The sequence below is a fragment of the Rhyacophila brunnea genome, unplaced genomic scaffold, assembly GCF_057557595.1.
Source record: "Rhyacophila brunnea isolate RB1 unplaced genomic scaffold, BYU_Rbru_1.0 scaffold_4, whole genome shotgun sequence".
Taxonomy (NCBI): Eukaryota; Metazoa; Arthropoda; class Insecta; order Trichoptera; family Rhyacophilidae; genus Rhyacophila; species Rhyacophila brunnea.
In genome coordinates, this window is record NW_028233068.1 from 27512231 (window position 1) to 27532354 (window position 20124).

At 33.1% G+C, this 20124-nt stretch overlaps 1 protein-coding gene across 1 annotated transcript in view; it reads right to left on the reverse strand.

Annotated features, from left to right (window-relative positions):
- The window catches only part of LOC147067189 (uncharacterized), a 99551-nt gene that overhangs the window by 29595 nt on the left and 49832 nt on the right, over positions 1-20124 (reverse strand). Inside the window, exons 10-13 of the mRNA XM_085954896.1 lie at positions 18621-18815; positions 17939-18124; positions 15685-15861; positions 7677-7911 (exon numbers count right to left, since the gene is read on the reverse strand). Of these exons, the coding sequence (XP_085811022.1) occupies positions 7677-7911; positions 15685-15861; positions 17939-18124; positions 18621-18815 (793 nt within the window). The remainder of the gene's footprint in view (positions 1-7676; positions 7912-15684; positions 15862-17938; positions 18125-18620; positions 18816-20124) is intronic.

Consider the following 20124-nt stretch of genomic DNA (forward strand, 5'->3'; position numbering starts at 1 on the left):
CTATTCACCTATAATGACTTTTGCTTGTTAAGATTTTATCGAAAGTCATTTAGTGAAAAACAAATAATTCGGATTTAAGCAAAATTTTACTAACTAATATACCGAGGTGAGTTTTGCATCCCCAAGAACATAATTTTACGCTTCGGGTGACATACTCAACTCAAAACTGCCATTTTCAGGGTTGGTGACTTTTGCCTGAACGGTGACGATATTATAGTATTAAAGTATAGTAAAAGCAAGGTTAGTTGTTCTCAACATTTTATAAAAATATAAATTTTTATTATAAAAATAAATATAACTATATTACTACTTGCATAGTAAATTATAGTCAAATAAATTCAGTGATTCTCAACATTTCATAAAATGTTTTTTTTCTAAATAATTTTACCTCAGACTTTTTTCGAATGATTATTATTACACCTATTATAATTATTTTGATTGTATAATAAATTTAATTTTCTACAATTATTATTATTAAACTTACTATTCTTATTTTGATTGGATAGTAAAATATTGTAAAATAAATTCAGTGGTTCTCAAGATTTTATAAAAAGATATTTTTTTCTAAATTCACCTCATATATTTTGTTCCAGCGATTGATATTCTACTATAATTATTCCGATTATATAGTAGACTATAGCAAACCAGCGGTTCCCATTTTTTGTACTTTATTTAATTTTTTTTCAAATGTTTATTATTATTATGTTCTAATTTTGATTGGATATAATGAAATGAATTTAGCGGTTCTCAACATGTTATAACAAGAAATCTTCTTCTCAGTGTATCTCACATGTTTTTTTCATTGATTGTTATTTTGCACTGCTAAATTTCAATTATAAAAAAGTTGTTCCTGTCATTTCAAAAACCTTTATGTTTAATAAATTATGATAAAGTGTAAACAATAAATGCATAACAATGATAAATAGTGTACTCGTGCAAGACAGAAACTGTTGAATTGACTGATATATTCCAAGTACCTACCTAGGTAAGCTTATATAATAAGACTTTATCTATACCTACTTTCTTTTGCAATATAAAAATATTCTTTTTGATGTCGGTTATATGTTTTACTATATTTTACTATGTAAGAAAAACAAGAGTAGCAAATGTGAGATAAATTTACATAAATTTTTTTTTTATAAAATGTACTGCAATTGATTTAATATAGTTACACAATAAAAATAATTTTTATGAGACCTAATTACCATTGGGAAAAGTGCGGGATAAATTTAGAAAACAAATCTTTTTATATAAATTGTTGAGAACCGCTGATTGATTTACTATATAGTTTATAACGCATTCGAAATAACTACTATATAATATAATAATTACCATCGGAATAAGTGCAAGATAAACTTAGAAAAAAATCTTTTTATAAAATGTTCACTGAAATTGATTTTTATTATGTAATCGAAATATAATCATAGTATATTACCGCAAATACTGTCTTTTTACTTAGCAAGGCAAAATAATAATGCTTGAAAAAAATTGTGAGATAAACTGAGAAAAAGATTTCTTGTTATAAAATGTTGAGAACCGCTAAATTTATTTCATTATTTATTAGTATCCAATCAAACTAAGAACAGTATAATAATATCTAATCATTTGAAAAAAAAGAAATTTCTTATAAGTACAAAAAAAAATGGGAACCGCTGGTTTGCTATAGTGTACTATATAATCGAAATAATAAATTATAGTAAAATAACAATCGCTGGAACAAAATATAAGAGGTGAATTTAGAAAAAAATATCTTTTTATAAAATCTTGAGAACCACTGAATTTATTTTACAATATTTTACTGTCCAACCAAAATTAGAATTATAAAAAATTAAATTTATTATGCCATCAAAATAATTATAAAAGGTGTAATAATAATCATTCGAGGAAAGTCTGAGGTAAAATTATTTAGAAAAAAAAAACTTTTTATGAAATGTTGAGAACCACTGAATTTACTTGACTATAATTTACTATCCAAGTAGTAATATAGTTTTATAAAAATATATTTTTATAAAATGTTGAGAACAACTGACCTTGCTTTTACTATACTGTGCTGTTGCTGCACTGGTAAGCAGACTGGGAAGCACTGCTATAATGTATTGTGAAATAAAAATAGTAATCGTAGGTACATAATAAAAAAAATATTCTAAAAACTTATAAATTAACCCAAAAAAAAATACTTAATAAAAGAAAATCTTCAAAATTAACTCACTCCTGAGATGCATATGCTAAATAAAAACATTATTATTACTATTGTTGACCTTCTATATTATTATTATTGTGGACAATCTTACATTATTATTTGATAAACACCTGCACATGTCCACTGATCAGAAAACAGGGCTGTCAAAATAATATAATATTTGTAAAATGTTAATTTCATCATAGTTTTTAATCAAACCTGTGCAAGTACATACTGATAACTTGGGTGGATATCGTGGCAAACATACTATTGATATATCTACGGGTATATTATTATTATAACCCAATTCAAATTGAACATAGGTTGATACTCAAATACTATTATAGTACGAGGGTGGGTCAATAAGTCCTTAGAAAAGCCGACAAGTGGCGCGACTAGTACTGTAAGCGGTTTGTTTTCATGCAGCGGCACTACCGATTCAGTATGCTGCGAAGTTTCAATCAGATTGGTCGGGTTGTAGTGTGTTTTTCGTACATTTAAAAAAAAAATTTGCTTGTGGAAAATGGAAAATGGAGAAAATTGAGTTTAGAGCTGTTATTAAACATTTTAATATAAAAGGGTTAACAGCAAAGGAAATAAAAAATGAGTTGGATTTAGTTCACGGCATATCTGCTCCTTCACTTGCAACTATTTATAACTGGTTAAATGAATTTAAACGTGGTCGTACATCAACAAAGTGACAAGGCCCCAAAATGTAGGCCCTCAGCAATAACTTTTCGTCGTGAATGTCGATTTTGTGCCCAATCTCTAAACAAAGCTATAGTTATTGTGTATTGAGTCCCGTAGTGCAGTCTGAGTGACATATAGCCCCTCAGAATGAACTACGGATGAATTTTTTTTAGGGGACCAAAAAATGGTCTTATAAGGTGGAATGTAAGTAATTGAAATGTATAGGATTAAGGTTAAAAATAGATAATAAATTGTAAACGACTTATGAGATATCATTTGCTAAACATTGTAAATAAATGTCCATTTCTATTTAATCTGATTTTGAATTATATAAAAATAAATTTTATTTTTCTAAATTGAGTCGCGATGTTTTCCCCGCGGCCAAAGTAAAATAACTTAAATAAATAAATTATGATATCAAATATTGTCGTATTTAAAATCTAATGATTACGTTTTGTAAGTACTGATTACGCACACTTAATTTAAATAATAAATTAATATTTCGAATCGTAATAAAAAGGGTACCAATTTAAGTACCTACTTTTGTAAAAGTTAAATGAAGGAATTTCGAAAATAGAAATTCTGATAATGTAAGTCTGAGGACTCGGTTGCTCTCTTAATTTACGAATAAAAATTATTCTTTAGATCTGTCGATTAACCTCGACAGATCAATATTAAATTACCCAAAATAGGTAATTTTCAAACTCAATAAATAAAGACTTGTCATAGAAATTTTGATTGAAACTAATGTTATACCCTTAAGTTGGAGTGTTCCATAAATATAATTGAATAAATTTTAATCGCAACCCTTTCCGATCATCCATAATTAGCCCGCTGCCATTCTCTTTGCAAACACGTAGCCAGTCGGTAGTCTTAATGATTCACGCCTCTGTTGCGTATAATTTTTAGCGAAAATATTTTCATTTTTCTTTTCCGTTAGCTCGATAAATGAACTAACAGATATTTGGACAATTTGTGCCTAAAGCCCTATAAGGACTTTCGCGATTGTTATCAAACTTGTACCGCCTATAGGTATTAATTAATTATATATTTTTATTCTATTGAATGATCATAATTTTCCGGAAAAGCCGGGAAATAAACAGCTTTTCTATGATTGGTCCGATACTCTGGCCATTAGCTCTGTGGAGGAGGTAGAACGATCTCCCATTGGTCCATATTTCGAATGACGTCAAAATCTCGGGTTTTTCCCGCCGGGAGTCTATATAACGATCCGTATTTTATGTACCGTAAGCAGTCGGTTTTTCAGTATTCCCGGAAGGTTGTGCCCGGAGGCGACCTGAATTCGCTTAGTTTTTGGATATTTCTCCGATATTCATTCGGGAGATATTTCGGTCGCGTCGCAATCTGACGTCACGGTGTGTCACGAGTTGAAACGTCATCGTGAACGACACGTGGCTCGAGCTGTCAGATGATATAGTAAACATATCGTCATAGTACACGTCATCTATTCGCGATCTATTATATATATAAAAGGAGCATAGTTTCTTAAAGTTTGCGGTCGGCAACTCTTAGTTATAAGTGTGTAATCGCACATTAATTAAACATAAAATAATTATAATTGATTAACTTTATTTAATAATTAATTTAAATAAGAGTATAAAATAATTATGTAATTATTCGAAATTAAACTAAAGTGTATAATTGTCGATGATAATTAATTAAGAAAAGGAATTAAATTTGTTATCGAGAATAATTTAATAAATAATTTGAATTGAATTACTAAAAGGAGTTTTCATTTTCATTTTGAAAAATAATCAACGAAACATTTCGTGAAAAGTATCTAATACTAAGAGAAGTGACAGATAGTCAGCTGTCTTTGACGCTTACGTAAACATTTATAAAAAAATAAGTTCGATCTGAAAGACTATCGGATAACTAATGATCTAGGTGCTAACCTATCACTAGGTAGTGGCCCTAAATAATATAAAGTTAAATAATAATGATCAAGTGCATTCCAAAGGTGTCAATCGAGAACTTTAGTTGATCACCCTCTCCCCGAATAGTATCGAGCTAGCCAAACAAAGGTTCTTAATCGGTCCGAGGGCAGGACCGGTTGCAGATAAAGTACCTTTAGGACTATTCCCGGACCGGGGTGAACGTCAAAAGGATGAACCACGCTCAGGACGTCCTGTAGAGGTGACTACACCAGAAATGATCAATAAAATCCACGATATGGTGTTAAGTGACCGAAGATTAAAGTTGAGTGAGATAATTGAGGTTACAGGGATCTCAAAAGGTAGCGTCATTTCTATTTTACATGACAAATTGGGCATGAAAAATATTTCTGCAAGATGGGTGCCGCGTTTGCTCACAGTCGACAATAAACACAATAGGGTGGTGGCCTCTAAAGCCCTGTTGTCGCTCATGCAACGCAATCCGGATGAATTTTTTCATCGCTTTGTGACTGTAGATGAAACATGGATACACCACTATACTCCCGAGACGAAAGAACAGTCAAAGCAGTGGATTGCGAAGACAAACCATGTCCAAAGAAGGCGAAAACCGTAAAATCAGCTGGTAAGGTTATGGCTACTGTATTTTGGGATGCACGTGAAATTATTTTCGTTGACTATTTGGAAAAAGGAAAAACAATAACAGGGAATTATTATGCATCTTTATTGGACCAGCTAAAAAACGAAATTGAAGAAAAATGGCCTCATTTAAACAGGAAAAAAATCCTCTTTCATCAGGACAATACCCGTGTTCACACATGTTTACGATCAATGGCTAAAATTGAAGAATTGAAGTTCGAATTGGTCGACCACCCACCGTATTCGCCAGATTTAGCCCCCAGTGACTTTTTCCTTTTCCCAAACTTAAAAAAATGGCTAAGTGGACAACGTTTTTTTTCAAATGAAGAAGTCATCGATCGGACAAATGCTTATTTTGAGGACCTTCCGAAAACTTATTTTTCTGACGGTTTAAAAAAAATTGAGAAACGTCTAACCAAGTGTATTGAGCTCCAAGGAGATTATGTTGAGAAATAAAAAAAAAATACAAAAATAAAAACTGTTTTAATGCTTTTTTCTAAGGAATTATTGACCCACCCTCGTATCTTTATGATTTCGAGAAAATAATAAGATGGAATATATTATATAATCCATATCAATTGTTTGAAAACATTATATTTGCATGTATATAATATAGTGAAAAAAAAGGTCAGATAACTGTTTTCTCTGCAAGATAACATCAAAATTTATATATACTTACTTAAATGAAGAATTACATTCACGAGTGAGCATGGCTTAAAGTTCAAAGTTGATTTTTTATAACTAATAGAAAATGCTGTTTGTTTCTACAATCACGGCAATCAGAAAGGCCGGAAAATATGGCCGACAATGCATGATACACAAACATAAAATACACAAAATTACAAACACATACGAAGTTTATCGCACACGTGCAGACCACGTGATATTTGTTTACGCAAAATCGTCGCTTTCCAAAATGGCGAATTTGGTTGCCAGTTTTTACTGCGATGAATCACTGTGTTCCTTACTGTCTTTTTTTATTCGTAGGTTTGTTAAAATCGGAAATGAGTTGGAATATAATGCAACCAAAACTGGAAAAATTCTATTATGGGTGTTTACTTTTTGAATTAGTTGACCCCAGAAAAACAGGTAATGCCACTACGTGAACCACAGTGGATATTATGCCGGGTCCAAATTGGCAACATGTCGCCGGCAACCTCGTTAAATTTTAAGATAAGTATGATAATTATCGTAAATTTTTTTAAGCCATTATGATAATTATCGTAAAATTTATCGAGGTTGTCGCGCGACATTGTTTTGCGCCAGTGTGGACCCGGCATTAGATGCACAAAACTTAAATAAAATATATTATAAATTAAATTTAAAAAGTACAATGTAATTAATTGCGTCTGCAGCCCTGTTAGACATTTTTTATAGTGACAGTCATTTTTTGCCAGTGATGGATTAATAAAAAAATAATGTGTCTAGTGACTGTATGTTAATAATTATTTTTAGGCACTCATGATAAAAATTATTTCGCCCATTGGCTTTACCTACCACTTGTTTCACTAGTATAAAAGTGAAGTTGCGCAGGCAATAAAAAGTCACTTTCTTTTTATAATAGGCAGACACTAAATTCTACGTTTTAAAAAATATGCATTAGAATTAAACAATACCTATTATTTTTAATATGTAGGTCCTAAACATTACAAATAAGCACTATTCATTAGTAATGTTTTTTGGATAGCACATGAAATAAAAATGTAGGTAGATATGTATGTCAACATCCTTCGTATATTTAGTTCTCGGACAATTTCAGGTTAAAAAGTTATTAATATTATATTATTAAGTTTATATCGTGGCTAACACATAATCAAAAAAGTTATCATATCCATCATATCAGTTGCAATACTTCACACCAAAGAACTGATAAAAATATTGAATTTAGTAACATTTATTAGAAAGTACTATTTTTTGGTCACCCCATAGCTTCACTTCACAAGCTTCACTTGGAGGGAGTTTATTGAGACTAACATTGGCTGCAACCTTTTTATATTAACTAGTAGACCAGTTATTATGGACCACATGTAAAAAAATCATATTTTCAATTCTCAAGGCCGATTCTGTAGAGCGTCCTCTTAAGCTTGATGCTAAATTTGATAAAATATTGCTGCTTATGTCATCATCATATATTTTTGAACAGCACTCATACAATATTTGAATCTGCACATTACCTACACAAGTAAAGGTGAAAAAAATCTCAACCTCAATCTTTGAGGCAGTGTAATTTATTATAGTCAGGAAAATAAAAGTACCTCCAGGGGAGCGTGATAGTTGGTAACGCTGAGTAAACATGAGCGATGCGGCACCATGGCATAGTCAGAAGGGCAGATGGACCAGACGATATCGACCATGTCATCTCTCTTCAGGAACGTGCCTTCATCGATGAGATTCCAGCCTGTGGACCTAGAGGACAGCGCCCTCTTCCACGAAGTATTCTGATTCTTGTCCTTTACCACTGCCAATAATGTCGTGTGGTCCATGACTCTCCTGAAAAACGAGAGGCATGCGAGCTACTGAAAAAGATACACTTATCAAATGACAGTAGTTAACCTCTCTAGTTCAGATTCTTATTCAGCAGTGGTGGTTTCATTGCAATTATAAGGGCAGGGCAAGGCTGAATATACAGTAGAACCTCGATGATTCATAAAACGATAAATCGAATTTCGCCGTTTTTCGAATTTTTCGTCAATTTTAACCCCCCAGAATCATTTTTCATACAAAAAATTCGTTATAAATCGAAATATTCGTTATTTCATAATTCGAAATGGAATTTGGTCCCAAAGGCCATTTTTATCCATATAAATCGAAATAAGTATTAATAGACAATTTTGAAAAGTTTTTAAATAACTGTCAGAATTTTAAATGAATGGTAAGTATTTATTTCAAAGTATCGGTGGTATAAGCCCGCCAGTTTTAATGTTGAATGTAAAATATTGGTACAGTAAGAAATAATATTCAAAAATCAGTAGTAAAAATAAATAATCATTATTTAAATGACATGGGCCAATAGATAAAACCAATATCCATTATTATTTCGATAGTATGAAAAGTAAAAGACATTCAATGGGGCGCACGGCATTTTAGGGTTACCATTATCGCATATAAAATATATTAGTCTATGCATTCATGAATATCGGTAGGAACAAACTATTTATGGTTACATTATTATTAAAAGAAGTTCAACTAAGAAGTCGCACAGGTGCAGAAAAAAGAGCTAGATGGACATTTCACACAAGAAATGCGAATAACCTCAAAGATTAAATTAATAATTGATCAAAAATATAGGTAATCTAGGTAGGTACTACAAATATTACAGAAATCATTTTTTTTTTTTTTAACTAATTACCTATTATTGTCTAATTTTATAAAAAAAATGAATCTCAGTTTGGGTACAACAATAATTAATAGTATGATATTAAATTTATCTCAATTAAAATTGTATGCTAAATTAATTAGTTAGGGTTCGTGGATTTTTTTATAATTTCACATGTTTTGGACTCATCACTACAAAAAAGGTTTTTTTCAACGTCTTTTAAAATTACTAATTTAAGTAAGTACAGTAGAACCTCGGTAATTCGAAATCCAAGGGACCCTGAAAATTTGATTTCGAATTAGCAAAATTCGCTATAAATCGAAATTTTCGAAAAAAGGCGCGAAAACTCCAAATGTCTCAAATGCAATTTTGGTAGGCAAAATTAGAGTGGTATTTAGTATTGAAATTCATTGTTTATTTATGCAAACGCCAAATTAATCACAATATCAACGATACCTATTAAAATGAACTGTAAAACATTTAATGAAATGATAACTTGTTTGTGTATTTTACATTGATAGGTTAAGTTACATACAAAACATTCTGATTAAAAAAAACAACAAAAAATAATCAGGAGAGAAAAACATACCTACAATTACCACAAGAAATTTTACTTTTAGTACTTTTGACATTGCAAATCAAAACAAAGTGACAATCTATTTACCTTTTGTCAGTACCATAGACGTCAGTACCATAGACTAATTACAATATTGTGTATTGCCAGTCGTGATAATATTTTTAATGGGACAAACAATAAAATACTAAATTCATTGAAAGTAGCTAATTAAACAAACCCGCAATAATTTTGTATGAACACATTGTTCAACATGACAATAGGTATAGTTACATAGGTGCACAATAAAACACTTCAAATAAAACACTAATTAAAATACTAAAATAAATCATTTAAGTATCCACAATTTTTCCTTGTCTCTTTTTACAATTTAATTCACTTTCCCTTATCAAATGTCTAGATATTTGGTCGTAACAATCTAATATATTTTTCGGCATATTTGATGTTCCCGACAGGACGTGCATCTGCATGATGTCAAGAGCGTTAAATAATTCAACTTTTGAGGGGAGACACAAAGGTGGTGTTTCATCGGCATCTCCTTCATCTTCCGAAATTGCATCATCCACTACGTCATCACGTTCACGCTCCGCCGCAACTGACGCGGTCCCTGTGTCATGCACAGCAGATGTCACCAATCCGTCGTCGCACGAAACAAAATCACTAAAATTAGCCGGGTTTAATAAGACATTTTCCGGTATTGAGTCCTCCTCAACTTCCGGAATCGGATCGACCGGGTGGCACGATATTCCCGATTTTTTAAAACAATTTGAAATTGTCTCTCTGGTGACTGATTGATTGCCAGGCGGTCGACATTGCCCGACATGCATCCAAAACTGTCCACTTCCGCAAACTATTCGGGGAGCAGCCCTTATTTAATTGAATGATACAAGAGTTTAATAATATTTTTCGGAAATGGCACTTAAAACTATTTATTATGCCCTGGTCGAGTGGCTGTAAAATACTAGTGGTATTCGGAGGCAAAAATAAAAACTGTACAGCTCGGGCACAAAGTGAGCTGTACAGTTGTCGAGCAGTAATAAAATTTTTCGATTCAATGCGACCATCTTTCTCTGTAGTCGTATAACGAATAATTTAAAAATTTCCCTCGTCATCCACGCTTTTCCATTGTACTCATAGTGTATTGATAAACTAGCCATATTAACACCTTTAAAACATCTCGGTCGCTTGTATTTTCCAATTATAGTTAATTTCGTCTTTTCGGATCCGTCCATGTTTGTACACAAAACTGTCAATCTCTCCTTACTTCTTTTGCCTCCGTGGCATTTTTCGCCTTTTATAGCCAACGTCCGGTCTGGTAACAAATTATAAAAAACACCCGACTCATGCATATTATATATGTCTCTTGGCTAATATCCATCAATCATATGTTTGTTGGTCTGCAACCAATTTGAGACCTCTGTCTCGTCGACCTTCTGAGCATCGCCAGACACAGCCAAACATACAATGTTGAAACGTTTTTTAAATCGAGTCAACCAACCGGATGACGCCGTAAAATCGACAATGTTCATATGATTGGCTAACGATTTCGCCTTTTCAACTAACAGGTATTATAAAATTATTCTCCATATTTTCAGACAAGTTTGCAAGCAACCTTTTATACGACTGTTTTTTTATGTAGTTTATAACTAGTGGCCATTTTATAAACTATGCATTTGCAAACTGCAAACCTGTGGCTACATTAATTGTGTTAAATTGTTTGCGCCTCCCTTTGCAACTCTCCGCGCCTCCCCAGGGTGACGCGCCACTAGTTTGGAAATCGCTGATTTACTGTAACCTGATAGCTGCCCGTAACGTAAGGAATACGTCATGGTCGGCCGCAATTCACACGCCCGTAACGTACAATGTATATCACGACATAATCGTCGATCTCATCCATTTTTTATTTTTAAATTATTTTAAATCGAGTCAACCAACCGGATGACGCCGTAAAATCGACAATGTTCATATGATTGGCTAACGATTTCGCCTTTTCAACTAACAACGGGACCGATATCGGAATATTAGCCGATCGTATATTTGAAAAATATTCAAATAGCTTAGACTCTAATTCTTCGTGACTCGCGTGTCGCAATCGAAAATTATCACCATTCATCTTGAATTGGTGAAATGCCATTTCTACCTTTTCCCGATTTTTCAAGATGGTGGACAACAATGAGTTCGGTATGCCGTATTTAATTGCCAGCTTTCCTTTACTGTAAACTTTATTGTCGACATCACGAATCAAATTCATTTTTTCGGTGATCGTAAGAGCCTTATATGTTTTAACTACATCAGCCATTGTTACAAATATAAAATAAAGTCTGTCTTGAGTTAATAACACTAAATTAATGTCGTAAATAAACAAAATACGAGAAAAACAGTCACAAGAACGCCAGTCCGAAACACTATCGATAAACAAATGTCGTAAATGAGAACACACGAGAAAAACACAAGTCACAAAAATGCCAGTCCGAAACACTATCGATAAATAAATGTCGTAAATAAGTAAAATACGAGAAAAACGCCAGTCCGAAACACTAAACAATAAATACAGGTATACAATATAAAAAAATGTCTGTAGCCACATATAAAAAAGAGACTAACTGCTAATATAAATACACGGGTATTACGAATACACACGTTTATTTGTTTTCTATTGTATCGATAATTTCGTATGATAATATTATGTACTGCACGCGGCGCGCGGCCGTGAGTTGATAACGAATGAAACGAACTCAGCTGATGCTCAGCTGTGTGCCTGTTACTCGCGCGCCGATGCGTCATCACTATAACGGTAAATGTATAATAATAATAACTAATCGCCGATTCGCCCACAGCCGGCGGGAATATGTATGAATTTCAAAATATTTTCAGTAAACAACGCTTGTGCGGACCAAAATTCATTTCGAATTACGAAATAACGAATATTCGATTTATAATGAACTTTTTGTATGATTAAACAATTTTGGGGGTTAAAAATTGGGAAAATACTCGATTTAGAGCGAATTTCGATTTAACGGCGTTCGAAATACCGAGGTTCTACTGTATATTAATTATTTATGTATGTAGATTATTATTTTTACTATTAATGTAAATGCCGAATCAGATAATAATTTAATATTATCAATTTATTGTAATAACAAAGTATGTAATGTAAACAAGACCTTGAAACTTAATGCCAGCCAAAAGTCGGAGGACAATAAGTCGTCCGATTTGTCTATGCTCTGATACTGATCAACGAACGAATAAAAAAGTCGAACTGTCAAAAGTTGCGATTATCGGAATGTCTTCCGATAATCCTAAAATTTTGTGTTATTTATATGTAGACTTGCATAAAATAATATAACAGTAAAAACAACACAAATTTTTTCTTTCATGAATTTCATAAATACAAATAAATAAAATAATTGATAAATCTCTCATTTTCTAATGTGTGAATTAACAAATTATTCAATAAAAATGTTTAAAACAACAATAATTTTTTTTAGTTCAGATTGATTGCGTATTAATTATAAGTCGAATTTAAGTAGTGATTGACGGACGAATTCTGGCAACTCGGAGAGTAAGAGGCCATCCATGGACTGAAACTGTATGCGGTTTAGATCCGTGTGTCATACTAAACTTATGATTTTCGTTCATGAAAATATTATATTTGTAAGTGGAAGTGTATGGTATAAACGGATACGATCTTATAATATACTTTGTGAAAATATATTTCCATGAACAGAAAAGATTGGCTAAGTATGGCACACGGTTCGAAACCGTATACGGTTTCAGTCCATGGATGACCTATAAAATATCAAACATGTTTGAAATCCAACGAGCCTGGTCTGCGGATTAAAAAGTCCACAGATCTGAGGTGCTCCACGCGAAAAAAAAAGTCCGAAGACTTTAAATCGTTTGATTTGCGTGCCAATGCAGCGCTGGCATAAGATCTTACATCGTCGGTGTTTTGTAAAAAGGGCGAATCAACCATTTTGGGGAAGTCAAGATTTTAATGAAAATACAATAATGTACCCCACTAGCTTTGTTGTGTAAAAACGGCGAATTTGTATCTTCACAGGAAAGTACTTAAAAACGATAATCGACTAAAATTAAATTAATTAAAATTACGAATAAAAAGCGAATGTGACATATTGGCCTTTTAAAATATTATATAATAATGACTGTATTCTTTCTAAGCTTTATTATAAACTTGTTAGATATTTATAATCATCCACAGGTCATAAACAAATAAATGTCAATAGTTAAAAATCCTCCTCCTGTAAAATAGCATTTTGGGTAATTCGCCCTTTTTACAAAACACCGACGACATCTTTTAAAAAATAATATAGTAATCCACCCACGAGTGTTTCAAAATAAGCGATATTAAAAAATAAACAGAGGAATTAATATTTCTATTTATTATAATATTATAATTTTATTTATATTATGTACCTATCTAATTATAACTATATCAGCATATTACATGTTTTATGGGCCATACTAATTTAAGCGTAAAGCTGGTTGAAAATATTATAATAATTTCTTCTTTTTTTTTTTTTTTTGTGAAATTTGGATTTTTAATATATTACTTTTCAGTTTTATTGAGCATTGTGTCATGTTAGTGATTGTCATTTGAAGTGCCTAGTTTCAAAAGCCCCTAAAACGGTTTTTGAGTTATATATGTATTTAGATTTTGTTACCTATATGATGGCCAAAAATTAATCTTTAAAAAATGCCGAAAACCGTCAATACGTATGATCATAAATAAGGGTAGATTGCAAAACCCGCTAAAATGGTAGGGTGTGCTTTTCAAATATCTCTAAAATGGAAAGCCAAAATACTCTTTAGAATATAACGAATTAAAAAATAAATACATAAATTTCACAGATTTAATAGATATCATTTTTTCTCATTTTTCTCAAAACTACTTCAAATCGTTTTAGGGGCTTTTGAAACTAGGCGCTTCATTTTATGTTTTATAAAAAAAACAATATTTACAAGTGCCATAAAAACATTTTTTGCGTGAGGTTTTAAAAATTTATAAGCATTAAATTGCACGCGAAGATAATATATAATATAGTTGAAAAGTCAATATTCCATGATTTATATTTTATATTATAACACTAACCGTGTGTTTTTTTCATCAAAAATTTATACGTTTTATATATTCCTTCATAGAAATTCGTAATTCGGTCAGCACACGCGATCAGGTACCGCTGCAGAATATAGACATAGGACAGCATGCATATGAAGGGGTGGACAAGTTCACGTATCTCGGATCCAGCCTAAATACCCAAAATAAGACAGCAGAGGAGATAAAAATCCGCCTTATCTCCAGGAATAAATGCTGGCATGCCTGCAAGCGACTGGTGGGGTCAAAAATTCTAGGCCGAAGAAGTAAACTTCTAATTTATAAAACAATTATAAGGCCAGTGCAGTGATCACTTATGGCTGTGAGACTTGGTGCTTAACTCAAAACGAGGAAAACAAATTAGCTGTCTTCGAGCGCAAAATACTCCGCAAAATCTTTGGACCCACGTTGGAAAATGGGAACTACAGAATAAAAATGAACCACGAGTTGGAAGAACTGATTGAACAGCAAACAATCATAAAATACTGTAAGTCCCAAAGACTACGATGGGCGGGACATGTGGAGAGAATGCCTGAAGTTAGAGCGCCAAGGTTCATGACGAAGTGGCTACCCCAACGGAAGAGACCTAGAGGCCGTCCAAGAAGGAGATGGGCTGACGCCGTAGAAGTGGACTGGCTTCATATAGGAAGACTTGGTAACTGGAGAAGTGTGGCGAGAGACCGGAGTGAGTGGAGAGCAGTTGTGGAGGAGGCCAAATCCCACCCCTAGATGAAGCGCCGTGGAAGAAGTAATTCGCAATTTATTGGTAAAACTTGCAATCCTCTAACATATAATAATATATATTTTTTCATTCCGTGCGGCCGCATTTTACTACATGACACTCAACTCGAATGAAATATATTTTGTATACCTACTGCGCAGCCGCAGAAAAATACCGCATAGATTTGAACTGATGCAATCGTACTGGCGAATCTCAATAGATCAAGGGGGTTCGAAAGATCGATGTTTATGAAATTAAAACAACATATTTTTGACAAAGTTATATAGGTGGAAGTAGGCTGATTGATGGATAGGGCTATTTTTTAATAAAATTCTCAGTGTCGTATGAAAAATATTTCTTGCATTATCCACAGGTCAAGGTTTGCATATATGACCGCTATACGGTCGCCCATTTGATTACGTACTAGCTGTATCCTACTGGAATACGGTCACCGTAAAGGGGTTAATAAAAAATTTCTTCAATAGGTGCACTAATATGGCGTGAAAAAAATAATTCCCGAGTACCTAGTTACTTACGTGTGGGATTGCCGATTATTGATCACTAATTTGTCGAGTCCCCCATCAGTCAAGCCGGTGTAGCGGTCTGCCATGGTGTCCGGTGAGGCAATGCAAATGAACGACGACGGCTTTTTGCAATATTTCAGCGTGATATATAACACGTCACCTGCTTTACAATATAGTGCTGCAAAACCCCTGAAACAAAATCGTCCTAATAATATTAGATCTTTTATACTTTCACCACCTGAATACTATAATACTGTAACCATATTTAGTCCAGGGGCATAGAAAAGAATTGAGGCGTCCAGTTCCAAAATTGGCCTTATTTCATTTTGCTCTTTTTGAGAAAAACGATTTTGTTTGTTTTTTATCACTGAAATTTAAAGACTTCATTGTATAAAATAATATAGAACCTACTTAATTAAAAACAAAATTCATATGTACTCAAATTACTGCAGTGGTTTCCAAGCTTTATGTTATCACGCCTCCCTTTTAAAAAAATCTAATCTTGGCGCCTCCCCCCCTTTATTTCATTAAATAAAAAAGGTTTCACTACTTATATTATATTCATTTTTAAATTAATTTGTTTTTCATGCGATGAATGTGCTCGTTTATTAGCACAATCAATTTCAATATGTAGTAGTCAATCCACATTCATCATAGTTAATTGACAAATGGATTCTATCATGGGCCCCACATCCTGAAACGGGCCATCAGGCCAGGATTTTTGCCGGGCCTATCTATTGCTGAGGTTAAGGGCAGTGTGGTGCTCTAATATAGGGTATCCTAAATTATACATGGGAGTTATCATTTAAGTATATCAATCATCATTTAGGTATCACATCAAATTCCAACGCACAACCAGATATTTATAATATATAATAGCCCTAAAACAAAGCAGCGTCGCTGGCGAAATTTTTACTATTAATAAAATAATGTGAATAGTGCATTAGCAAACTATCCAAGAAATCAGTAAATAGATTTTTGTTTGCTTCAATATATCTGCTGCAGAGATCATTTAAAAATGGCAAACTTATTTTTTGTAATTTTGATTTCCAAAGTTCCATTTTTTTATGAATGCCTTCACTTTGTTTTTTTAAAACAGTGAATGCATTAGTGATCCTTGCATTGATTTATTCACTCAATTTTTTTAAAATCTTTACCAAATAGAGTTTAACAACAAAATTATCGTTCCTAAACAATTTTCAACATTATGATTTGACCCTTTTATTTAATTTTTTCACAGGATAGCCAGCGCGCTTCACAATAGTATAAAATTGAGGTATTATAAAATTATTCTCCATATTTTCAGACAAGTTTGCAAGCAACCTTTTATACGACTGTTTTTTAATGTAGTTTATAACTAGTGGCCATTTTATAAACTATGCATTTGCAAACTGCAAACCTGTGGCTACATTAATTGTGTTAAATTGTTTGCGCCTCCCTTTGCAACTCTCCGCGCCTCCCCAGGGTGACGCGCCCTCTAGTTTGGAAATCGCTGATTTACTGTAACCTGATAGCTGCCCGTAACGTAAGGAATACGTCATGGTCGGCCGCAATTCACACGCCCGTAACGTACAATGTATATCACGACATAATCGTCGATCTCATCCATTTTGAATAATAAAATTTGTAAAACTAAACTCGTAAATAAAACACTTTGTATACGCAAATCAAATCCGAAATACAAATAAAAAAATCGGTGTATGTACTTATGTATGAGTATTGGAAGTTATACTTCTTTGACGTCACAAAACAAAAACCAAACTTGTTAACTTGAGAACAAACTTAGATTCTTTGACTAGTTCTTAGTAATTATCTTGTTAAATTACACACTCAAGAAAAAGGACCGCTTATTGGAATGCCATTGGTTTATTTCTATACACTTTAACTTATATTACTAAATTATATTATTATGGTTTCTGGTTGTTTTTATTTTTAAAGTACCAACTGTCAATCTGACATTTAATCGTTTGTCTACGTAAGGAATTGCAATTGGCCGACAATAATAAATTCGCTGCCTAGGCAATGGAAAATTCTAAACTATAATATTATACTGTATAATCATCACGATTGCAGTATCATATTGTGGCGTAAAGGTAGTGCGTTCGGCTGATAATCGAACAATCGGTGGTTCGAATCCAATCGAGTGCGTTTTTTTTTCATGTGAAAAAATAAATTATGTGTTACATGTCGCACGCCAAAAATACACTCTGATCTGATTTCCCAAACGTGCCAAAAAAAGTATAACTTCAAAAACAGTGATACTTACGCATTTCCTGGATTCTCAGGAATAATAAAATTATTGGACGTTTCTGTCGCATCGCTGGTAACCGAAATCCTGTCAGTATTCTTACTGGGGAAATTCTTACGGCACGATTGTCCTGATTTATTTTCACCAACAGAATTAGGCCAATCACTGTCTTCCTTTTTGGCATGGCAATCATCATTGGTAAATCTACATGAAATTGTAATGAAATTAATATTAATTTAAAAGTCAATCTATAATACTACTTAACATGGCGGTTTACCCTCTTCAAAAGAAAGTGTAAATAGAATAGTGAGCTCAATATTGAATGTTTCACTGATTTTCAGATGAGATTAGACTTTCCATGATTGCTGTCATGCACCTGGATTGTCATAATAATTCTCATATATACAGTTCAAACATTCATGTGTTGAAAGTTTGCAACATAAAAATCGAAATAGTAAGACCAGCTAGTGTAAATTATGGCACATTATGGAAAAATACATAACATCGGCGAGAGACTGGCAAGAGGCATGGATTCTCCGAGGCACTGTGCACTGTTCATATGCTTCACCTAAGGAGCGGAGATGGCCCAAGTTATATATTGACTTAATAGCTTCCGAAACTACAAAATGCTGCTTATTTACAATTTTAAAAGAAACCTAGCAGTTTCGATGTATGAAAACAAAAAAATAAAATGACTCACTTATCCCGGTTGTTAAACTTCGGTTTGTGCTGCTGCTGTCCAGAATGGTTATCATAGGTGTCCGGGTTACTGGATTTGTTGTCTTTTGCGTTTAAATTATACTGCATGTTGTTCGGAAGCGTTGATTTTGAGAAATGTTGTGTTCCATTGTCCGAAGAGTTTCGTTTTTTAAATTTGTTGCCATTCTGACGGGGTCTGAAAACATTGTTGGCATGAGTTGTTGACAATCTTTAAGGCTATAAATATTAATTACGATAGCCATCCACGAAGTAAAATTTACTATCAATGTATAATATACATAATATAATGCCTAGAGTGATTTTTTTAGTGTTCACCCTTTTCTTTTAAGTTTTTGAAACACATTTCCCATACGCATTAGTTTTGTTTTCATGAAGATCCCTGAATAATTGTAGACCCAGTGAATTGGTTATCGGACCACGATGAATGTCCTTTACACATATACTCAGTTAGCACCGTTGTTGAAACAGTTCGAGAAATTGCAAAGTTTTGGCTAATATCTACTATGGCTGTCCCTTAACTAAAATAAATAATGGAATACAATACAGTAAAACTTCAATAATTCAAAGTCCCTGAAATTTTGATTTTGAATTAGCGAAAATCGGTTAAACAAAAATAGAAATTCCAGTCCTTTCATGCGATGGTATCATGTTATACTACGCAATTGCAGTAAAAGAGACACAATGTTTTAAACCAATATAAAATGAGCGACAATTGATAGCCGGTAGAAGTGACGTCAACAGCATTGCAACAAAATAATTTAGTTTAGATGACATACACCAGCGGTTGAGAAACAAGGCAAATTATGGTAGGGATTTCAAAATCGTGTCTTGTATTTCCTATATTTTCAGCTGGCGAACTTTCACAAACAGGAGTGACTGACACTGCGTAGCCGTAGTAATGCATATGTTACACCGAATGTGCGAAATTAACTATTACTTACATGAAATGGGCAAAATTTTGGCTAATTCATGTAATAGTCAAGTCTGTTATGAAACAGGGCTGGCAGAACCACACAATATTGACGACCCTTCTGATGTTGACCATAATGTGGGAGAGGCTTCCACTTCCACCTCTGGACATGAAGCACCAGAGGCTCCACGTCAACCGTGGACTGCGGGTCCATTTGTGCCAATTGTGTATGACTTTGACAGTTTTAACACTGGTGTTAATCCAAGTGTAGGCTTGAATGAGAATTCAAGTAAAATGGAGTTTTTCACACACTTTTTAAATGAAGACATAATGGGTAAAATAGTGAACTTTACCGACGGCTATCACGATCATCTGACCAACACACAAGTCCACACACTTAACACGCGAATTCATAACTGGTATGATACTTCCATAAGCGAATTGTACATATTTTACGCTGTTACCCTATTGATGACGAGAAACCGCTGTCTTACAATAGAGGAACACTGGAGTACCGACCCTTTGTTAAATGCAAAATTTTTTAGCCAAACGATGGTCAGAGATCGTTATGAGC